We start from the raw sequence: 23,867 nt of genomic DNA, 5'->3' as shown, positions 1-23,867 counted from the left end.
TGATAGAAAATTAATACAATTCAAACCTGAGTTCTAGAGATAGTCATGCTTTTTATTTAATGTATTTACATTTATGTTTCCTAGAGGATTTCTATTAAAAATGTGTAAAGACTTAAAACATATTTTAACCTATTAGGCTTCAAAGATCAATAACTAATGCTTGTTACAAAATATTTTCATATCATAAACAAAAGTTTAGGAACTCTCTCAATGTTTAAACATAGATTTTTATAATTGATCCAGTGATGTTGAAATACTTAACACATTGAGCTTGGTAATAATTATTTGTGTGATTGAAACCAAAAGCAGAACAGTGCAATTCATTTAGTTGCAATGTTTTCTATAACAAATACAAATCAGGTGAATTAAACTTCATTGAGTAATTTGATTTAAATAGTCTAGTCTGGTTTATTTTAATATTATGAATGTATCAATACTGAAAAAACATTGAAAAGTACTCCCTTTTGGTTTTGTCATTATCATGGATTAGATCAAGACAATTTCGGTTTGTTTATGTTTGATGATCTTTGTGTTGATGCCTTTTATTTCTTGATAAGATTTTTAAATAATTAGTGTAATAAAATAATGTATTTGTTTGCATACCAATGCATTGCCTTTTTTATTTCGGACATTAAGTAAAGAACAAATTGTGAGATTCACCATAAAATAATATAACAAATTCTCGACATAAGCGCACTTACGTTCCAAACAGGAACACACATAAAATTAAGCTTATCTTATTATAAAAAAGAGGTGGTTGCTGTATGTGTGTATGTGTGTATGGGAAAAGTAAACTCGAAAAATACTGGTCGGATTGGGCTGAAATTTGGCATGATGATAGCTCACATTCCCGATTAACATATAGGCATATTCTTATTTCAAAAATCCTTTCGGGCTCCGCCCCAGTGGCTCTGGAGTTTCCCATGTTATCCTTATGAGAAATGGAATTATTGAATCTTAACAGCTGTTTCAATTAAACAAGTTGGTTCCGTTCTATGATGTTCAATAGCATTAAAGTTACAAGGATTACCAACAGGGTGCAGCACTATTATTTCTTTTACATTTATGACAACAGCTAATTTGCAACCAAAAGGTGAGTGAGCGTAGCGAACGAACTTCAACCTGGAGGCGAGTTAGCGTAGCGAACGAGCTAACCTGAAGGCAAGTGAGCGCAGCGAACGAGCTCCAACCTAAAGGTGAGTGAGCGTAGCGAACGAGCTCCAACCTAAAGGTGAGTGAGCGTAGCGAACAAACTTCAACCAGGACGTGATTGAGCCATGCGAACGAGATAATCTTGAAAATTAAGAAGTTAAACGGGGCAAAGCCCGCGGATTACAGCTAGTTTCAAATATAGTCAAGCATGTTTTATTTCTCAGATATTGACTGACTTTAAAAATAGACAAAATCTCTATTTTTGAATTAAATCCTAACTTAAAGAAGAATACTGAGTATTCGGTTCAAAGAGAAGAGTACTGAGAATCCGCGAGGAATCGACAGTTTATTTTCGATATAACTCGAATATCGCGGCAGAAATAAACAATATATCGAGAAAACCAATCAAAACTTCTAACTCGTTTAAAGTTATCCACTCGCCTTGAATTCACTGAGGTCTTGGTTTTCTCCGAAGTAATACATTAACTTTGCGCAACATAATTAAAATACTTTGATAACTCTTTAGAGAGTACAACTCTCAGGTTGTGTTTGTTAAACTCTTTTTAGGAGGTTTATTGATTCTTCCAAAATTCTACCAAAGAATACAATGAGCAAATCTGCGTTAATCTATGTATCTATGTGTGTTATAAAAATATTACAGAAACTAACGGTTAACGAATTGTTATAATGTTAATTGTTTTTAATTAAAGTAATTGAATTAAGCTTATTCAGAAACGCAATTGTGTAATTTTTTGAGTATATTTTGTTTCGTGTTTTACATAAATTTGAATGTAACGATAAATTAGAAAAAAAATATGACTTTTACTTAGTTTGGTGCAAGGGCTATATTATATAAACGCCATGGAATACGACACACGAATTCATATTAAAAGCTCTGAGACACTTTTCCTAATCAATGATTTATGTATTGTTTGAAACTCCTTGACAATTAATCGTAATCCTAAATAAACAAAATCTATTATCAGCCTCTGATTAATTCATAAACACAATTCTTTGGATGTTGTTCTATCAATATATAACAGATTTACATTAAAATCTCGGCAATAATGTCAAGAATAGATTTATCACTTCAATTCTCGAAATAATCAACCAACCAAAGTTTCAAAACAAATTGACTCTATGCACTGGACAGTTCAAACATCACCTACCATGAACTGCATGGTATAGCTTTTTTTCCCTCCAAGGTCAAGGTCAAAGATAATTGACTTCCAAGGTCAAGATCAAAGGTAATTGACCTCTAAGTTCAAGTAAAAGGTAATTGACCTCCAAGGTCAAGTTAAAAGGTAAATGACCTCTAAGGTCAAGGTCACATGTAAGTGTCCTCCAATGACAAGGTCACAGGCAATTGACCTCCAAGGTCAAAGATCATTGACCTCTAAGTTCAAGGTAAATTTGTCCTCAACTCTCATGGCGTCTACTCATACGTTAGTAACCTTTCCCGAAGATAGCTCATGGAATATGCCTCTTAAGACATTCCTCAAGACTTCCCATATAGCACAAAGATTATCAATGTATCTTCCTCATTTCGAAGACTAATAAGTTTAGTAATTGCGTAAGAGTGTCACTTACCTTATTCTCAGATAGGTCCTTATTCTTACTGCCAGTTCCTGAAGCGATCAGTCTTTCGCAGTAGCATCCTTCTAGAAGGATAACTCCGGAAGGACGACTGCAGGACTCTGTATCGTAGTAGAAAAGAATGTTCTGAAACAAGACGAGGAATTACTTATTACTTACGTCAATATTGCTTAGAACAGGGTCTGAGACAAGACCCGATGAATAATAATGACAAAATTCTTTGTATTAGTAGTAGCAACATATTTGAAACTGGAGTTCCGTTTTACAAATTTTTAAACGAATATGTAGTAGGCATTTCGTAGCATATATATACTTAATACGATACGGGGTTTTTCTGTTACATCCCTTACTGATCAGCCCCTTAAACATATGATCTAGTGACGAATTTGAACCAAAATGGTGATGTAATTTAGGGCTTCACCCCCTGATACTTATTTTAAATTCTTAACCACAGATAGTACACAAGAGGCGAAAAGTTGGTGAGAATGGACTTTTCATAAATCCATGGCTTCTATGTGACCGAAGCTATTTTAGTGATGATTGTAACCTGATTGGGGTTGGTAAATCAATCATTGTGGTATAAATCATAATGAACAAATTTAATTTATTTAGGGATTAGTGAATTAGGAGTTATGTTAACCTGATAACTGGCTTAAACAAGCATAATCTTTGTAAGATAAAAGGGTATCAGTATTTGGTATGCATCGGAGACTAGTATTGAACTCTTTTAAAATGTAAAATTTGTGGTCGGGGTTGTTAACAAATATTTGGGTAAAAGAATACTTTTATAACAATTCATTTACAAATTGAGCTAAAATACATTTTCTCTTAAGGTGTATCATATTTTGTATGTGTAAAATCTGTACCATTTTCCTTATTAGAATACAGCTTCGAAAATACATTCCCACAATCATTGGAAGACCTACATACCAAAACACACTTCATGATTCAACAATGGAAGAGATGGTAAAAAAAAATATCGCAATAAAATACGGCTTCACGAAAGAGAAATTTTTCTCTTATTGTTTCCTTCTCGCTCTTATTCTAATAAATCGATTAATTCTACCGAGATCTTAAATTCAAAATAATACTAAGGTAAATAATAGTTTTAATTTATAGTTTGAAACTAATTAGATTTTCATGGAATGCAGGGATCTGTTTCGTAATAAACTACACGCTAGGCTACAAGTTCTAACGTGTAAATTGTAATTTCCATTATATCTGCATTGCGCGATCAGCTGATTTACTAACAATATTACTTTGTTGACGCTGATCGTTAAGTTGTGGAAATTATTTCATTGATGCATAATGCGGTTTACTAATAATAATTAAATAGCCTTAAACCAAATCAAAATTGATTTGATTTTATCTTTATTCTAGTAAATATTCAGGGTATTTGGACAGGATACAGAAGCATCCATTACACTAGTAAGAGTTCATCAGTCTGTATCCTAGAAGAATATGAGGTCCAGAAACAGGAGATGAAATAATAATCATGGAAATATGCTGTATATTTTTCTTTAATATGCTGTAGTAAAACAGTAGATTCTCTTGCAGGAAGTGAAGATGGATAGATGGCTTAAACTAAATGTTAAAAAATACTACCTATGTGTAGAAAGAGAAGAAGAAGGAATACCAAAAATTCAAATAAAAGCTTACCGGTATATCTTTACTCAACATTTTTCTCAGGGTTAAATCAAATTAATATTATTTCGGTTTGGTAAAACAATTATGCACTCAATTCATTTACTGTATATCGTTTATTCAATCTTTGTGTATGATTGTCATTTATATATCAGCAAAGGTTTCAGCATTCATAACGCAATACATTTAAAGTCTTAAGCTGCTTTAATGAAGATTGGCATGTTTTTAAAAACATTCGCTGTTTGCGCAAAAACTTGCCACCGCATAAGACATTGCTTAAATGAGATTTGTGTCGGCTTTGCGGAAAAGTTTACTTGTTGACGCAACAAGAGGAAAATGTTTTGTAAAAAACCGCCTGAAGTTGACAGAAATGAAATGAGAATCATTCCATAACGTACAGTAATGATTTAGAAAGATGAAGTGGATTTGTGGAGGTACTTCACAGATTTGTCAGTGTTTGATATTGGAAAATGAGCAAACCTATATTGAGACTTATAAACGAAGAGGAACATGTGCAAATTGAGCATTCTAATAGAGTGCTAAACTGCGAGGTAAAACGAACCCAATGCAAAACCCTTCAATGCATTAACAATTAAGTTAATTAAGGTAATAAGGTAATGTTAGATTAAGGCAATACTTATTGTGTGAAAATAACTAATAATTTATATTAAATTAGATTTATTGACTTTATATCTCTACTATAAAGAGTGACCTACGTCAATCAGGTTACAATACTCAAAAAGGTTTTATATCCTATTTAAAATCCATTTACATAACATCTTTGATATTTTTTTCACAATCTGTCTGTGGCTAAACATTCGACTTAGACCAGCTGTTAAATTAAAATACAAATTTTAAACGAATCTTAGAAATAACTGAAACGCAAGTGGGCGAAGCCCTATGGGTATTCTTATTCGTTACAATTATTCTCTCCACTACTCCAAACTAATGGTAAGCTTCTTTACTTTACTTAAATTCTTTCTTTACTTTACTTCTTTACATTTGGTAGTTTTTTTTATTTATTTTTATTCAAATTATCTATTTTAATAGATCAAACACATTGTTCAATTACTTTTATGAACACAATCCTTCTAAATTTATTTACCAAAAAAGCATATCCAACAAATTAACTCAGTTATAACTAATATTTTATATTTTAAATCACAGGAAGCCGAAAATATCAATTTTGCGTTGTTTTGTAATCATCTAGAACTTCCACGTGTACTAAGTTTTTATTATCCTTATCCATAAAGTAGTTAATTAATTTTTGTTTCTATTCTTAGCAGTGAATAAAATATTCTAACTTTAGTCTTGTAAGATGTAGGCTACTATTCAAAATTTGTGTTTTTAGAAACATACATAAAGCCATAAATATTATTATTATATTATTGCTACATATTATTTTTGCAGTTTTCTTTATACTTCTGTAGATTTAACACCAACAATTGTCAACACCTAGTCTGGTCAAACGCTGACTTGGACATGAAAGGGATTTTATAGAAAATATTATTACATCGGGGGAGCAGTGCGAGAAAGAGGGTTGTACAAAAGCAGGTATTTGTCAACTACGTTTCCGGCCCGCTGCTCCTCAAGGTAGTTGGCTCGGAAAATTCACATTGAACGAGATTCTGAAGAAAATCTTTTACTTCGGCGGAAATAAATTGTAATTTTAGAAAAATACCGATTTGAAAGGATGGTTCATACGCAATTTTAATTGTGTACATAAGTAAGTAATAACTAGGTTCGGTCGTGATCACATCATAAACAAATTGACACATACTTTCTCCAATTTGCTTGTCAACAACCCTTATAATGGGTAAGTGGTGGGAGTAACTTGATTTTTATGGGGAAATCACAAAAAATGCAATGACTTTTGAACCTTTCTTACAAAATTTGAAGTTTTATAATTTTGTTTAGAGTTTAAGGCCATAACATATAGATTTACAATAAATAAACATTATTAAAACATACTAAAAGGACACACACACTTCACACATAACTTCGAAATCAGTTTTTGGGTTTCAGGGACCGTAAGATGAATAATTCAACCCAATACTTGAAACTCGAAAATGTTGACGAAAACGATACTTTCACTATGTATAGTCGGGGAAGTTAAAGGCCTGAAATGGACATTAAGTTGTACTTAGAAGCCATTAAAATATATTTTTACAAGATACTTTCTGAAAAAAAAAATAACTATTAGAATAATTGTCTCCTCATAAATCCAAAAATTTCACCAAACAAAACTATGAAATATTAAATCTCTTCTGTAATTTACTATAAAGGAAGTAGTCATAAAAAAATTATTATTGGTAAATAATTTTGATGTAAAATTTTAACCCGAGATGTTTTTACTCGATTCCTTCTTGTAAGAGTTATAGAATATCCAACGCCTAAGGTTCGTTGTTTACATATTACATAATTGCACGCTATGCAACTTTAATATAAAAAACCTTTTTAAATTATTACACTATCAAAAATATATCAGAGTATATCTCAATTAGTTCCCTGCAAATTAAATGTGTTTCAAAATGATAAAAGTAAGTTTATTCATGTGCTAATTTGAATTTTAAGATAGTGACCTAAATAAAAACTCAATATATTGGAAGAGCAAAAAACAATAAGTGAAGAAAAATAGCTCTTCTGTGAAGACCTCTTTCTTGTACTAGAATGTATTATATTATCTCTTCCATTATTGAATCATAAGGTGCATTTTGATATGTAGGTCTTCCAATGATTGTTGTGAATTACATTATAGATGTAGTATTCTTATACGGAAAAAGACATTACTTAAAAATACAAATTTTGACGTGCCAAAAGTGATATTTTGTGTTTTAGCACTATTCAATGAAGTATAATACAGTTATGGTTTTAACACCAATAATAGTCGTCGATATGGAATTTTAACTAAAAATTCTTTACAATAGTAACGGTCAGAGTGCTTCGATTTTACTATACAGTTGGATATGATTAATATTTAACCATGAATTAAAATGTAACATAAGTACCATTGAGTCATCAGGGCAAAGCGAGGTCACAGAGAACAATTAAATATTGTTAATTACTTAAAACCTTTTAACATCGTCGCATGCCATCAAACTTACAATGTGATATCATGCGATGTCAAATGTCAATATCACTTTCCACTTCCACAAAGTTCATTAGTTCATGTGATATGGATATTTTTCAAATATCGATTCACATAACATTGGGTGGTGTGAATAAAAACTAGTATTTGCTTAAACTAAGCTGATTTCAAGTATATTCTAAGTTTTAGGTGAATAAAAGCAGTCAGAATATACTACCCCTAGTAAATTCTAAGATCATCAAATGACTAGAATATTCTAACCTTTGTAGGTGAATAAACGGTAGTTTTTACTAGCCAGGGCTAGTATATTCTTAAAGATTTTTAAGCTAGGGGTAGGCAGGCTAGCATTCTGGTGACGGAGGCCAAAAAAGGGTTATCAGTCATCGTGGCTATGTTTATGCATGTACGGAATAGAAAAACGTACTCTGTCAGGCGTGTACATTTACTGGAGTAGAAGCATGTGCACTTGTAAAGTCCCCCATACAGTGCTTGCTTCTTGAACAAAAATTTAAGTTTTTTATGTTTTTTTTTAATATTTTTTTTTATTTATTACAAATCTTGGATATTGGGTAGGAAATAGAAGTTGGGAGACTTTAACAATGTTTATAAAACAATGTATTTATTTCCAAAGAAGCCGTCAGTGCCATTGTCGCCCATAATCATGTCACTTCCAATAGAGTTCTTCGGGTGTTTAAGTAGTTCCAAGTTCCAACTGTAACGTTTCCTTTTAAATTTGAATTTTAATCAGTTTGATCTGCTGTAGCAGTACCAAACGTTGAAGTTCCGGAAGTGAGAGATCTTTGGTTTCTTCTGTTTCATTTTTGTTTATCGTTCCGTTTTCCTCATCTTACACTTGAAAGTTTGCGTCATCTTAGTATTTTCTAGGCCTAGTTTGTTCTAACCTGTTAGAATATACTAGGAATTGCCAAATGATCCAAGTATATTCTAACTAGTCTTAGCAAATTCTTATTCACCTCGTTTTGAGAATAAGCTAAAACTAGTTAGAAAATACTAATAAGAATTTACTATTTTTAATCACTTCACTGATTGTGGACAGCTGATTTGTCATAACAGCTGATTTGTGACATCTAATGCACATTATCGCAATTAAATGTTGATGTTAATGATGTCTGCAGTATGAATGTCACATGGAGGATTCAGACGTTGTGATGTCCATACAGTTTAAACATTCTTCACCAATCCCAAATATAATTACTGAATACCTGAGGTTTCATCGATAATCTATTTTATTTTAAAGAAAAATAAAACAATTCCCCGTTTTTTAGCAAATTTCCCATATAGGGAAGAAGTTATTACCGTCTTATGGTAAGACCCGGAACCGATTTACTTTTTCGTTTTGAGGTCCCCAGAGGCCAAAAACATATATTCAAATTAATATATTCTTCAGTCGCAGTTATCAACTATTTAAATGAGCCATTTTATTTTTAGTAGACCTTCTTGTGATTATGGTGATTTGTCGTCCCTTTAAACATAGCTTAAACTTATTAGGAACATCTAATAAAAGATCCTGGAATATATTTTACATCTTTAGATCTTAAAGAAATTTCTTCCAGCCCTATACTTTTTAAAGTTGTAAGTGGTCTACCACTTTCATATGTATTAGTGAATCTCGCTGTTGGTTTATACAGTACTATACTTCAAGTATTGGCATCCCAATGCCCTAGAGACGTGTTTTTACAGTATATGAAAAATTGTTGACTAAACAATCCCCACCTAAACTTATCAAACCGCTTTAAAAGTCCACTCATTTCAACACTATTAATTCTTATTTGCAAAGTTTGCAATCGACGAGTCTAGAGTGTTTGTGCACAGACTGTCCCTATTGTTATCCACACAATAGAACCGAGATGTTAATCAGTCTCTTTGCAGCGGACCTGACTGTACCGAGCTACCGATATTTCTGAATGTTCCCCTTTATAAGGGATTTCAATAGACAATTTTAAATCAAATCCAATCGGTGAATTGAATTGATATTACTTTAATACTTATTAAAAGTGATGCCGACTTTCAAAAAACTAATTCTTTACTCTTTGCGTTTTAGTTTAGCTTTAAAGCTTCAGGTAGTCAACAATAAATCAATCTGAAGTGTTTTACGAAATTGTATTCATATACCTAGCTTTAAGTATTCAGATTTTAAGAAAGACCGTCTTTCATGTGTTCATAGATGACGCTACGTTATATTTTATTCTCTCTTGATAGTATTGAAAAACGAGGGAACCCGTGTGTGAATTGAGCAAGTTTATAGGCTTCAGAGATCACAGAACAGATTTTATAAAGGCAGATTTTATAATGAAAACAACTAATTAACAAAGATTGTAACTGTAGATGTATACCATAAGATTTATTTTCCTACCTCTGTTAGGAGACAGTTATCAATAAAAGTACCTTCATTATCATTATTATTATTATTATTATTATTATTTTGGTGCCTTCGGCTGTCTAAATCTGCACACTCTTGTTGAATGCTCAATTAAAATACGTTCTTTGTTAAACTAACCCTTCTGACCTGGTGTAGGACGAAATAGCACTGTTGCCACTTCGTGCAGTCAGCCATCTTCTTACCACATTCAACAACTGTCAGCACACTTTGTAGATGATCTTAACTTCCATCATCATGAGTCTTAACTTTCATTTTCATTCTTATCCGGCTTAAACATGTTAATCAGGTCTACCAACCTCATGGTGGACGAAATAGCACTGTTGCCACTTCGTGCAGTCAGCCATCTTCTTACCACATTCAACAACTATCAGCACACTTTATCGATGATCTTAACTTCCATCATCATGAATCTTAACTTTCATTGTCATTCTTACCCGGCTTAACATGTTAATCAGGTCTACCAACCTCATAGAGGACGAAATAGCACAGTTGCCACTTTGTGCAGTCAGTCGTGTTGTACTATCAGCGCACTCTGTCGATGGTACATCTCAACATTTACATTCTTATCATACTTCAATATGTTAATGGTCTATGTACTAACCTGATAGAGGACGAAATAGCACAGTTGCCACTTTGTGCAGTCAGTAACATTCAACAACAATCAGCGCACTCTATCGATGGTTCATCTAAACATTTTCACTCTTACCTAACTTCGACAAGTTAATGGGATGTATACCAACCTGATAGAGGACGAAGTAGCGGAGTTGCCACTTGGTGCTGTCAGCTGTCTTCTTGTGTAGATAACCCTTGACAGAATGGTCGTAGCTGGCGCGCTCCGACAACATGATCAGCTGTATGTCGTTGACGCGGACCGTCCGCTGCATCTTGGGGCTCAACATGGCGCTGCGTCGGCCAGTCTTCGGCTGACCTGCGAACAGTCATTGTAATATTAGTATATTTGACATAAGTTTGAGAAAAACGGTGCTCATTACTCGGATTATTGTAGGACAATAGTAGCTGAAAACATAGTGACGGTTTGTAACCTTTATATTTTTCAGTCTTCGCTTAAAATCAAGTGGGGACTCCCTCGAGCTAAGAGGTGACATCCATTTCTACAATATAAGTAGGAAAATGATCTGAAATGACAAAATCTTAGGTTAAGTAAGGTTCAGATGTCAAATGATGGTCTTAGTTACAAGTGTTTTAATAAACAACCTTTTGTAGCTCGGAACATGTCAGTCCCAAAATTGCGGAAAGGGGTTGAGGAGCTCCTTTGTACAAGGTAAAAACATTTTTTTCTATTTAGAATAAGCCTATGTAAGTAGATTTAAAAAAATTTAAACCTAGTGCTGTTTTTTTTCTCTCTTTCGTTTATTTATCTGCATCGAGAGTTTCAGGAAATTGTTTATATTGGTTAGAAACCTTGTCCTTTTTTCTTGTTTTAAGCTTGACGTTTTGCAGTATTGTAATCTTGCATTTTGTTGATATAATTTTGGCTCTTTTACCTATTGTGGGGTGTCCAGGATGTTTCAGGATCAGATATTTGATAGTTAAGACATATCATCCTGTAGAAACCCCTTTTCAAGAACTGGTTAATTATATTATGAAGTAGCAGTCTGCTTTAATTTGTGATGATTTCATTCCCATTTTGAAGTTGTTGTCAAAATAGACATAGTTGAAGTGAGTCACCAACAGATTGCGTTGATGTAAATTACTGATTTATGTTAAATATTTGGTCTTTTTAACTAAGAAAAACTTATAGGATAACTTATTGTAAGCTACAGCATCTTATATGTCACCTACTAACAACTATCATCCACTATCACAGTAACAAAAGTAATTAAGGTAGACAACAGAGTTATAGACACTAGCACAATCTGTGACTCGCTCACTCACAATGTTCTTTTTTTATACAAAATTAGTGTCGCCCGTCCATGTGATGTCTACTTCAGTACTCAAAAGTCAATGAATATAGTTAACATAAGAGGAAGGGTCTTTGTTCATTAATACAACTGTTTGGGTAGTTGATAAGTCATAGTGGTAGCCTAGCAACCAAAAGGTGACTGGTTCGATCCTGAGAAATCAGAATTGTTTAGATTGATCGAGAGAGTCCAGATCCCCTCTTCCCAACTAGTAACACAGCTACAAACTTAATCTCACTCCAACTCTCTGCTCATTCTGTATTAGAAGAAATAGTATTATACGAGCTATGTTGTGTAGAAACATTCCCAATGCATTAACAATGCATAAACATTGACGAAAGCTCTGCGTTTCGGGAAACTGCTGATATAAAATACCTCAAACAATAAAGAGAAGAATGAACCAATAAAGTTGTCAAGAGTTGTTAGACGCCAAAAGTTGAAAATATCAAAAACAAAACAGTGAAACTTCAGCGGTCGGAATCGTTATTTGAGAATTTCTCTCTTTGTTACGTCCAATAATGCTTTTGTTTGTTGTAAAAGGTACTATTTTAATAGTTGTAGACCTGCAACATGTCTTTATTCATATTGTTAATGTAGCTAGATTTTTATAAAAACTAGACCTTAGGTATTAAGGCCGTATTTAAAGGGAAAACATACTGAATTGTGTGAAAATGCAGAGATTTCAGCAAACGACACATTTAAAATTGCAATTTTCATCAAATAAAAATATTTGATAAATATTTATCAAATAAAAGGTATCAGAAAACTAAAACATGCATTTTAGCTTTTGGACCATATTTAATTTATAAAATATTGGGGGTTGTACTCATTGTATGGGAAATCACTATTAATAATGAGAATTTCGAAGAAAATGGAAAATAAATGCCTGGTGATATAGTGATAACATACCAAATTTCACCAAAGACGGACCACAGTTGTAACATGTAGCTCTTACACATCCATTATACATCGATGTGCACACCTGCACACACATATACACTCACACACACACACCCCGAAACCATCACTTCTAAAACAGAGTTCTGGGGGCCAAAGAGGTATTAAACTTAAAACTCCGACTAGAAATTTTTACGAAAACAGTACTTTCTCCAAATACTATGTATAGAGAGAGAACGAACATATTTGTGTGAAAACCTATGTACGATGATTATCATGCATCCCCATTTAAAATTATAACCTTAGAGAATTGTTTTAATCAACTGAACTTTTTAGTGTTGGGTAAAACACATGCAAATCAATGATTGTTTATCAATAAGTTACATACAGACTTTTTGGAAAGGGGAACTCATTTTACAATAGTTGAATAGCAAAAGCACGATAATATCATCTGTTTTAGTCATTCGTAGCAATAGCTTCAAGTATTTCTATTTTAAAACGAACTACATACGTAGTTTCCTTGTTGGATATTTTATGCAGTCTTCATCCCTTCATCTCATAGAAATAGAAAACACTTATATAAAACAAACTTGAACAATACAAGTCTCAAGTAGAGTTCCAATTTTCCTTTTAAAATAATTTCAGATTCCTATTTTAGGAAGTTGAGGTAAAACATAAAAAATTTTAATTTTTAACTTATTTAATGTTGATAATTTATTTTGTCTTCATCTAGAAATAAACGTGTTATTTTGACATGTTATATGTTTGGGGAAAAAATGAACATAAAACTGTAGATATTATGCTTCTTTCAAGTAGTGAACATAAATTAATGTTGAAATTAAATTCTAGTTTCCTCGTCTACATGAATTTATATTGAAACAATGTTTTCTAAAACGAGTTATTATACCTCTTCACATCATTGCACCTCTTCAAAAAATAATAATCTGTCGAAAGATTTTATTCAGTTCTTCCTTTGCTGTTTTGAATTGAACAACCTAAATATCTCTAGAATTGGTAGATTTGTTGGGCTTAAGCTTTTTCAAAACGTCTTTTAGGTATAGAAGTAATGACGTAATTGAGCCATGCGAACGAGCTCACTTGTGAAGTTAAACGGGGCAAAGCCCGCGGGTACAGCTAGTCGTTGAATAAAGCGTCTAATTGAAATCAATTTCAATTTAATTCCTTTTATTGATATTACTGCCTTTTGAGTAAGTAGAAGTATCAATACAGTATATTCGATGTGATAGACAGACGTTTGTAGTTCATTCATAAGTCAAGCTTATAGATTATATGCAACTTCAAATATAGCTGATTGGTTAAAGTGTTCTTCTAACAAAACACATCTCATTAGCTTGACCCTGAGGAAAGTCAGAAATTTTCTTCAAATTGAAACTCAAAACAGCTGTGAGCTGTGCTTGATCAAACCTAACAGCTGATCTTATTCAGTAACGGAGCCACACAAGGTGCACTCAATTCCACACTCATCTTCCACTTTTTGAGGTGGAAATATACTAAGTTATATTCTAATATCGATTGGTAATATAATGACACTATTGATATACAAAATAACAAAATATCTTTCATTTGGTACCAACCGTGTGTAACTCTGCCCAGTGGTATGGTCAGGCTAGCTGTCATAAGTTTTTTAGTGTATAAGATATACAATACACTTGTTAAGCTGTTTGGGAATTTTCCTAGAGGTGATATTCCTAGAGGAGCGTCGGCAATGCTATATCGCGTGCGATCCCAAATTGTCAGTCAAGTTCATCTGTTTCTTTGTATAAGCTCTCACGTGCTCTGGGTTATGGCATCACTTTTAATACAGGGCCGCGGTGTTGGTGTGTGAAAACGTCGCACTGGCCTGTTGTCATAGTAACTGCAATAACGTGTTAACATAAACGATCACATACGCTACATTATTAGTGCAACAGCTGTTTTGGTAGGCCGGGGCTTGGGCCGGGGCTGCAGTGTTTCCACTTTTGTCTCACCGTGTAATTTTCCTCATCCGTAAGGGTGGTGGATTATGTTACTGACACTGGCGTACCAGGATGTGTATTTATTAAGCAAAGATGAATAAGGATAACTATCGAATGAGAAGGGTAGTAGCTTAGTTACTAAAATCAGCTGGTTCTTCTGCTTAGACTATTTTTAAAAGCCTAATAATCTGGCAGATGGTCCAGTTTTTAACCATCGAAAAGCTATTGCCTTTTGTCAGGGACGAACCGGCAAGCTTAGGTTTAGAAGGCAAGTCTGATACCAATCACTTCGAATATTGTACGTCTTGTTTCAATATAATACAAATCAATAATCAATGTTAGTGTATATTTACTCTTAACATAGCAGAAAAGTTTTTTTACCGTGGTATTTTATTTTTTCAAATTCTAACTTGCATGTAGCTTGTTAACACTGTGTGTATTTATGAAAATGGTGTTGTAAAAATTTGGTTTACCGTTTGAATAAATAAATAAAATCTGGAGCCCGATCGAAGTAAAATTCTTGTCCAGTTATACAGTCAACAACTATATTTTGTTCTATCTAAAACTAATATTAATTTTCGCTTTGAAGGTAAGTGAACGTGTTTAAATATTCAAATCCATACAACCTTCAGAATTAGTTGTAGTTGAAATCAGAATGGATAACTGATTGACAAAATATTTAAAAACACAATATATTCTTATCTTTTTAGTTCAATTAAATGGATATGTTTCCATCGATTGTAAGCACTAAATCTCTGATGACTTCATGAAGAAGCTTCCAAAAGTATTTGAACGCAAACTCTTCAACACAAAAAAGTGAAATGGTTTAAAAGTGTTAAAATATATATATATATATATATATATATATAATTTAATTAATGTAATATGTTTACCAGCTCCGTGAAGCGCTGAATTGCGTTATTAAAAGCTCAGGTTTCCATCACAGGATTACTTGATGCTGATTGGGTGCATTTGTGCGAATATTTTGGTTTTACCAATTCATTAGAACAATTTTGTTTTCATATTTTATTTTTGTAACGTCGATCCAGATTTTTGTATAGAACCTGTCATAATCATAAAGTAAAATTAACTTGTCTTTGCCTAACAGCTTTAGTTTATTAATTGTTAATGTTTTTAGATTTGTTTATAGATTAGTAAGATAACAAGATGTTTCCTAAGCAATGGAATTGATCGAAGTATTTTAAAAGTTAAGCTTTTGAAACTAAGATTGATAGGCCTAAACGTTGTGATACATTTCTACCATATAGAAATTTTTACCATATAGATCATAAACATAAATGGCGTTACTGGACCAAATAATATACTGATAACATTAACATATGGTTTGACCAGTTTCATTTAAATTTGATATACAAACATGCTTACTTTAATATGATGGCCAGTGACATCATTTGTTTATGTTTGTGATCCATACTTTTGCTGTTATAATATTCGTGATTCATACTAAATTAATTTACTAATTTGTTATTCTTCTTTAGATCTTGTAGATTACTGTATACAGCGTGATTGAAAAGTTCAGGAACAGTGTAAAATATTGTTATGCCATTATAGATAAAGTACTGAGACTTGGTATATCAATAACCATAAATGGCTACTCGTTTAAGCTATTGTCACTGTTTATCACTTTAAACACCACGAGGAGTCAGACAAAATTCTTGAATAGCAGCATAGGTCGAGTTTGGTAAAGGTTCTAGTTAGTATAACGTCAGAGTAATATAACACATTGCCACAAACCCGAATTTAAACGGAAAACCGAGTCAAAAATGGCAGCCGTTTGAATATTTCTTGAATCTGCCTTTTGGCTGCAATTTGCTTATTTCTAAATATAATATAGGAATCATTGTTGTGGTGACAATACTAGTTAAATACAATGTATGGATGGAAAAAGGATTTGGCAATTTTTTTCTGAATTTAACAGTAATCCGGCGGCTGTAGATAAATCTTGATGTAGCATAAATAAAAAAAAATGTTTTTCGAAAGTATCAAGATTAATTTAAGAACACAATCAGTTTGATTATTTAAAAATTTACCAATGACAAAAAATTATAACACAGGTTGGAAAAAGTAGAGCTAATTAATTTTAAAACAAGTTAGCCTATAAAGAAAATTATTTGCGGAAAACTTCCAACAACTTTTAATCCGGTTAAGTTTTATTAATTCTAGAAAATTGATGTCAGGTTTGTCTTACAGTTTGCGTCAAACTTGTCTCGATGTCAAAGTGAGGTAAGACCGGGTGTAGATGGCTCCTAAAAGTTGTCACTTTTTATCAACTTTCGACATAAGACACTGGAGTTGAGTAACATCAAGTTGGGTTCCTCTAAAAAAGGAAAACTCTCAAGTGTCTCCCGAAACTAACTTGGGACTTTGGAGAATACGTGTCATTTTTCTACTGTATAAAACGTCGATAACTTTATTAGTCTACAGATTAAAGGTTTACTTGTAATGAAAAAAATTGAAATTATTTATGTATAATTGGGTGTTCTGGTGGGTAATCAAATTTTTGAACCATCCTTTCTCATGACCATATGGGGATTCATGTAAACGCGAATGAGAAGGATATTTTAAGATTCTTATTGAGAATTCATGTAATTTTTCTACTGAGTAAAATTATGATAACTATATTAGATGTTGTACAAATCAAAGGCTCAGTTTTAGTAGTCAAATGGATCTACTTTGTGGGGGGGGGGGGTGCATAATCGTTGATTTGGAGGGGGGGGGGTCGTGCAAAATGTGATACAAAGGGAAATTTTCCAATATGGTAACCTGATTGTTTTGTTAAAATAATGACGGACCTCGAGATCGTGCTCTGAGTAGAATATAATTTAGAGTGGGGTGTAACGGGGTATAAGAGTAATGTTCACCAAAGCAGAAATAAACATACGTTAATTTGAAACTGATTAACAGACGTGTTTCATTTTACAGCTACTTGATACCAGATTACAATAGAAAATTTTCCAGGTTTTCTCTAAAGTTTGGATCAAACGGGAAAACCAACGATTAAATTAATGTTCATCTCTCAGCTCGGTATGACAAATTGGGATTGGGTAGGGGGCCCAACGATTTTTTGTTCAAATTAAAAAATAAACTTACTTAAAGGTATTTTTTATGCTAAGCTCATTGGTTACAGATATTTACAAACGATAAACACAATATTTCGTTTTAAAAGTTATTGATCCTTATAGAGGATAAAAAGATTGTTATGCTATAGATCGAAATACAAAAATCGATCTTCATATGATAGTTACTTGACAAAACTGTATAGATTTATACAATTGTTTCATTTCATGAAGGATTTGAAATTTAAAATTGTTTTGAAAGTCTGGAGGTTTGCTTATGTGTATTTTAATATAATTATCTATGGTTAAAGATAAAAAAAATTACAATGTCATACCTACGAAGAATGGGTTCTCTACTATTTAATAACATTAGGTACTAATGAGGTACAGCAAATGCATTATACTGCCTGCACTTTAGGATTAAATTCCATTGTTGATTTAGCAATGTTTTGTAAACATTAGTTTATAGATTAGCTTGTTTTGGTTGAACTGATTATGTTTCAACTTTCAACACATTGTGCTGGAAAACTAACATTACCTTGATGTGTTTTAGTGACATATAATCCCGTCATGTGGTGTTATTACTTGGAAATAGTGTATTTAAGCTGAATAATACAAGGAGAGTATAGAATGGTTTGAAATAACCTGTGAAGATTTTCTATTTACTATTATCAGCTGTTTATTTTTACAAGGATTTATTAAACATCCTATTATAAAAAACAGCTGTTTGGTTTAATTTCTAGTACAGTACATGAAAAAATATCGTCTCTAAACCCAGATTGCTTATAGGCTATATCAATATTAATGATGCTATTTCACAATTAGGTCGACGTTAGATAGTAAAAAGACTAGGAGTTGAAATATTCCCTCTAATAGCATACAAACTTAACATTTATTTACAGTTAAAAATGTAACAAAAGTTAACCAAATTGACCAAGCTGACACCCATATTTACGCCAGCAAATGCTGAAGTATCCATTTTAAATCTCTTAAATCCTCGAAAACGTCCTGAGAAACATCCATTTGGAAAACGAGACTACAATGAAAGATTGTACCTTGTACCATTTATCACAGTTTCATTCGTCATTGAATCCTGCCCTGTTGTACTCTTACACTTGAATTAATGATTCACAAAAGTGAATAAGTATGCGTTATAGTGTCACTAAAATTAAAACTAGTAGGAAAAAAATGAAAATGTGAAATGTGATCAGAGATCTTCAAAATACAGACAGCTTTCTCCATGACTTAAAGACTGATCTGGTTTAACACCTAACAGATGGATCCTCAACGTGGGTTCTGAACCACAGGGTTATGACATTATCATTGAGTTAACGACAAAATTGTCGATTTATGGGATCCAACCCAAGCCCTTAAGTCACAAATCCTGCGCCCTTTCCCAATATTTGAGCAATACTTCTGTAATACTTTTTTTAAACTTTACTTGTTTATATACTTACCATACATTCCTTAAGGTACGGTAAAACCTGTTGGGGGTTTTAAATTGATTCGGCTTAAGCATTGAACTTCTTGTTTTTAGCGTGTTTAAGAAATAATTTAAAGTGTCAATATTAAAATCGTATTTGGGAACTCAAGTTGAATGAAGGCACCTACCTAAATGGGTTATTTAAAAATTCAAACTACCTTCGGAGGTCAATTAAGGTATTTAAAATGGTCGAGAAATGGCAGATACAATAATCACAAAAAACTTTCAAAGAAAAAGTCATAAACATTTTTAATATTAATATGCAAACAATTTAATTCCTTTCAAGCTTTCCCAAACATTTTTTAACAAAACCAAGAGATGACTTTTTTTCTTTTACTAGATCGATAGCCTGACAAAGGTGATTGGATACAAACTCTGTTAATTCATCTTTATTAAAAAAATTTTTGATGAAAAAACCATATAAGACCCCAATAGGTGTTTACTGTTTACTTATTGAATTAATTCAGAACAAGCAGAGACAAATAAACCAGAAGGTTCCTGACCTCATAGTGTAACTTGAAGCCCTTGACTCCCTCATAGCAAAACCAAAAGCTCAAGCAAGCCCTAATGCACCAACTGCGATCACTTATAGATACAAATCAATTTGTAAAGTGCTGACCAGGGTTCGCCTGGTGAAATTAACACTACTAAAAGGTCAAAAAGTGCTAAAAGAACTCACGTAAGTCTAAATATCTTACCTTGAGACTTTATCAAACTACTACTACTTCTAGATTCAAATTCATTTGCAAGCCTTATTTGCGATTAGTTTCACAAAATGACACCTACCAATACAAAACCTCCAGAGCCTCTATAAACACAAGAACACAAACATTTTATTCCCTTTAAAACACTAGATAGCAAAATTATGATCACTTCTAGATTTATTTGCAACCATTGTTCACAAGACTACAAAGATCAAAAGATACAAATACCCAAATAATTATAAACATTTTATCAACCCTAAGACTCGCCACTCGCAATTTAACATATATGATTATGCCTACTTCTGGTACGTAAATTAGTTTGCAAGTGAGATTAATATTTAACCAGGGTCAGGAACTGACACCTACAAAAACTCTCTCGAAAGAAGTTCCACTATTATTAACAATCAGTTATCAAATTTGAGGCTCTAGTGTTATAATTAACCTTAATACTTTAGTGTCATTATTTTGATTACAAAAGTGCAAGTTACTGACCAGGGGGACGCAGCGACCGTGGTCGGCGTTGGCCGTATCACATGTTGCAGCTCCGACCTCCGAAGGCGCACAACAGGTAGTGGCGGCCGTGACGTCAGAACTGCCCTGCTCTCCGATTGGTCGACAGCGCGCCGTCGCACCTACGCCACTCAATAATACGCTTAATAAATCATCCCGAGCAACAAGTACGTTTCTGTCTAAAATGTCGTTTTGATACGCTTCGTTTGAAGCGCCACATATTTCTTGGTTTTCAAATTTGGAGCGTAAAATGTTAATAGAATTTTGTAGTTCTGAAAGATCAGCTACAATCATGAACTGAGTTTAATATTGAATCGGTAAGTCTCATCGACTACCGTACTGTATCGTAGTTGGTCGGTTATAGACCTAAACATCTATGTGAGGGATTTTGGTTACGGGCATTTCTAGCTGGGTTATTGATATTTTTTGTTGAAGACGGTTATTCACATATTTTTTCATGAAATTCATCATCAGAAGGAGTCCTGAACTTCAAATAATCTTAGAGGGATGGGATATTGATCACAAAAACTAGAAACTATTCCAAATTCTTTTTTATAGGGATATTTCTTATTGGGTGTAATGTCTCGCAGGTCCGGCAGGTCTATGCTTTAACGGAAGCTGTTCTGGACATAAGCTTCGTCAAATTATTCATTATTCTTTCTTCTAGTGCTGTTAATATTTTTAGTTTAAATTTTATCCTCCTGAAGCTGTTCTATACAGCGATCACATTATGTGATCACTTAACTGGTTTGGCTATCCCGTGAAGTAGTTCTGTAGTATTTGGCTTATATTCCCGTATTGTAACACTTCTAGTCGAATTCGTTGTAGAAATGTGAATTTCCTGTTGTAGTCCTCTGGACATAGCGACATAGCCTACCTATGTCTCATTGGAATATTTATAACGAAAACAATAATTCTAGTGTTGCCTTTGCACGACCTGCGTAAATCAATTGTGTTGCGGGACTGATGGTGTTACCGGAATCAGTTTTTGGTAGTGGATTTCGACATTTCCCCATAGTAACAATTTGCTAATACTGAACCATCTTCATCAATTTTAAACGTGTTTATCCTGATAAGATGTAATTTTCCTCCAGCATTTGGACGTTTTTTGGCCTAGGGGAATGTTCTGTAACAGTTCTGGACGTTTGCCGTATGGGTATATTTTCTATACCAGTTCTATAAGATTGCCTAGTGTGAATATTTTCTGTATCATCTGGACGTTTGTCTAGCAGTAATATTTTCTCCTCTGTCCATTCTGGTCATTTTCTAGTATGCGTATATTTCCTATAGTAGTTCTGGGTATTTTTATTTTGGGAATATTTTTCCTGAATCAATTCTGGACGTTTCTCTAGCAAGAATATTTTCTCCTGCAGTCTTTACATCTTTACAGATATACAATGTAAATTAAAACAGAATCGATAATACTTAAACTTTTATGAACTGCATACCCCCCCCCCTTATCCAGCATACAATTATCCACCCACCGCTTGAAGAGTGGATAGGCTGTATGACAAAGAACTTGTAACCTTTTGATGCTTGGTTTATTGTTACGGCAACCTATTTTTACGCTGGCTACTTTTAGAGTATCAATACTGTTATTGCTATTTTAATACTTTGTGATATGACAGATACTTTACTGACGAGTGGGTAGAAAATGAAAAGTGGTAGGTCAGCTAAAAGATAAAACCAAAACATGTTCCTGAATAAAATGTATTTTTAACTTACCCTAAAATAAATATTGATTAATAAAACTACAAGTCATAGATTAGGCCTAGTTTAAATAAATTCAAAGAAGAAAGAAGCATTTGTTCTACACTACCCTAAAAATAAAAAATATCTATGCTTTTTAGACACAACTTTTAGATGTTTCAATCTACAATTGTAATTGCACAGTATAATCAAATAGAAAAAGTGTTTTTGAACAATCTTTTACAGATCCTTGTAGATATTGGAATTTGAAATAAATATAGTCGTACAAGATTAACTAATAAATAAATGTTTTTTTTTTTAATCAAGCCAGAGCTCCACCGTAGTAGAACAAGCTTTGTAGCTGAGTGGTTATAGTGCTCACCTAGTAATCAAAAGGTCACCGGTTCTATCCTGAGAAAAAATATGAGAATATGAGAAGAGGTGTGTTGCTAGCCTACTAGCGTATCAGACTTTGGTGCAGGAGGGACGGGTTTGATTCCCAGCTTATGTTCTAATATTCATTCCCACAAACTATACAGGGTGGGGCAGTGAAACTGCACGATTCCATACCAGCTGATAAGGACGTACCGTTTCACCAAGGCGTATGAAAGAAGGTGTGTGCATAGTGACGTCAGTGCGAGTTTCATACGCCTTGCCGTTTCACTGCCTCACCCTGTATTAGCTTGGACCGTGTGAAACCATCATTTACCAATAAATTATTGCACTTCAACAAACATAACAAATCTAAACCAAGTTTTTCAAAAAGTTTAATTGGAATATCCAATTTAGTTTGAATGTTGAATGAAGATGACTGACTTGAAAATGTAATGTATTTTGTTAAACATCATTTGGATTTGCAGATAACTTTATTTCCTGGAAAACTTTTTCATGACCTTTCCTGATTCCCTTTGGAAAGGAAATTATGGTCCCGACAACTACTATTATGTTTGACAGTTGCACAATATACAAGTATAAGGAAATTGTACCTCAAATGCCTGCTTCATAAGGTCTGAATTCCATTCTGACTAAAGAATTTAGATGGATTTTTGTATCAACTGTACTTTTTAATATTGAGATACTGAACATTATTCTGTCAAATATTTTATATTTTACACTATGTATCACCAAATATAAATTATTCCGTCAAATATTTTATATTTGCCTCATCTTGATTGAACATTATTGATTTTATATCTGGTACAAACAAGATTTTAACCTGTTGGTATAGAGACATTTCTGGTTTAAAAATCTTCTTTTATCCATACCAATGATAGAAATAAAAATGTTTTGTCTAAAAGATATTAGCAAAGTTAAAACTCTGTATATTAAATACTGCTTAAAAACAAAAATATTTCTCTAAAACATAAAGAATTTCAAGACGAGGATATAAAAGAACAGTTCACTTTCTAGATAAACAATAGTTTATTTGAGATATGTACAATGATAAATATATGTACTACGGCTATAATGTAAATGAATTGCCCAAATAAACATCTAGTGAAATTAACCACTGGAGATTTTTGGAATGTTGACTTCCCAACCAATTAGTATGAAAGCTTTATTGGAAACCTGAGTATTTGTACAATTATTTACATGAACATGAACTACGCAGATGATTCTTAAACCTTTTATAATTAACCGCCACAACAAAACTTGACTTTCAATTTTCAGATCAGCTAATTATGATACATCCAAAATACAATCAAATTAGTTAGGATGAACAAGCAA

At 32.9% G+C, this 23,867-nt stretch overlaps 1 protein-coding gene across 1 annotated transcript in view; it reads right to left on the bottom strand.

The window, feature by feature from the left end:
• LOC129004174 (ras-specific guanine nucleotide-releasing factor 2-like) overlaps positions 1 to 20,497 on the bottom strand; it is a 98,793-nt gene extending 78,296 nt beyond the window's left edge. The window contains exons 1-3 of the mRNA XM_054432631.1: positions 20,433 to 20,497; positions 10,622 to 10,809; positions 2,743 to 2,874 (exon numbers count right to left, since the gene is read on the bottom strand). Coding sequence (XP_054288606.1) covers positions 2,743 to 2,874; positions 10,622 to 10,780 — 291 coding nt within the window. The 5' untranslated portion in view covers positions 10,781 to 10,809; positions 20,433 to 20,497. The remainder of the gene's footprint in view (positions 1 to 2,742; positions 2,875 to 10,621; positions 10,810 to 20,432) is intronic.
• Positions 20,498 to 23,867: the final 3,370 nt, after the last annotated feature.

The sequence above is a fragment of the Macrosteles quadrilineatus genome, unplaced genomic scaffold (assembly GCF_028750875.1).
Source record: "Macrosteles quadrilineatus isolate MER2022 unplaced genomic scaffold, UCM_ALF_1.0 Scaffold_9__3_contigs__length_116548681, whole genome shotgun sequence".
Lineage (NCBI taxonomy): Eukaryota > Metazoa > Arthropoda > Insecta > Hemiptera > Cicadellidae > Macrosteles > Macrosteles quadrilineatus.
Note: the sequence above shows the minus strand (reverse complement) of the source record. Positions and strands in the feature narration are given on the sequence as shown.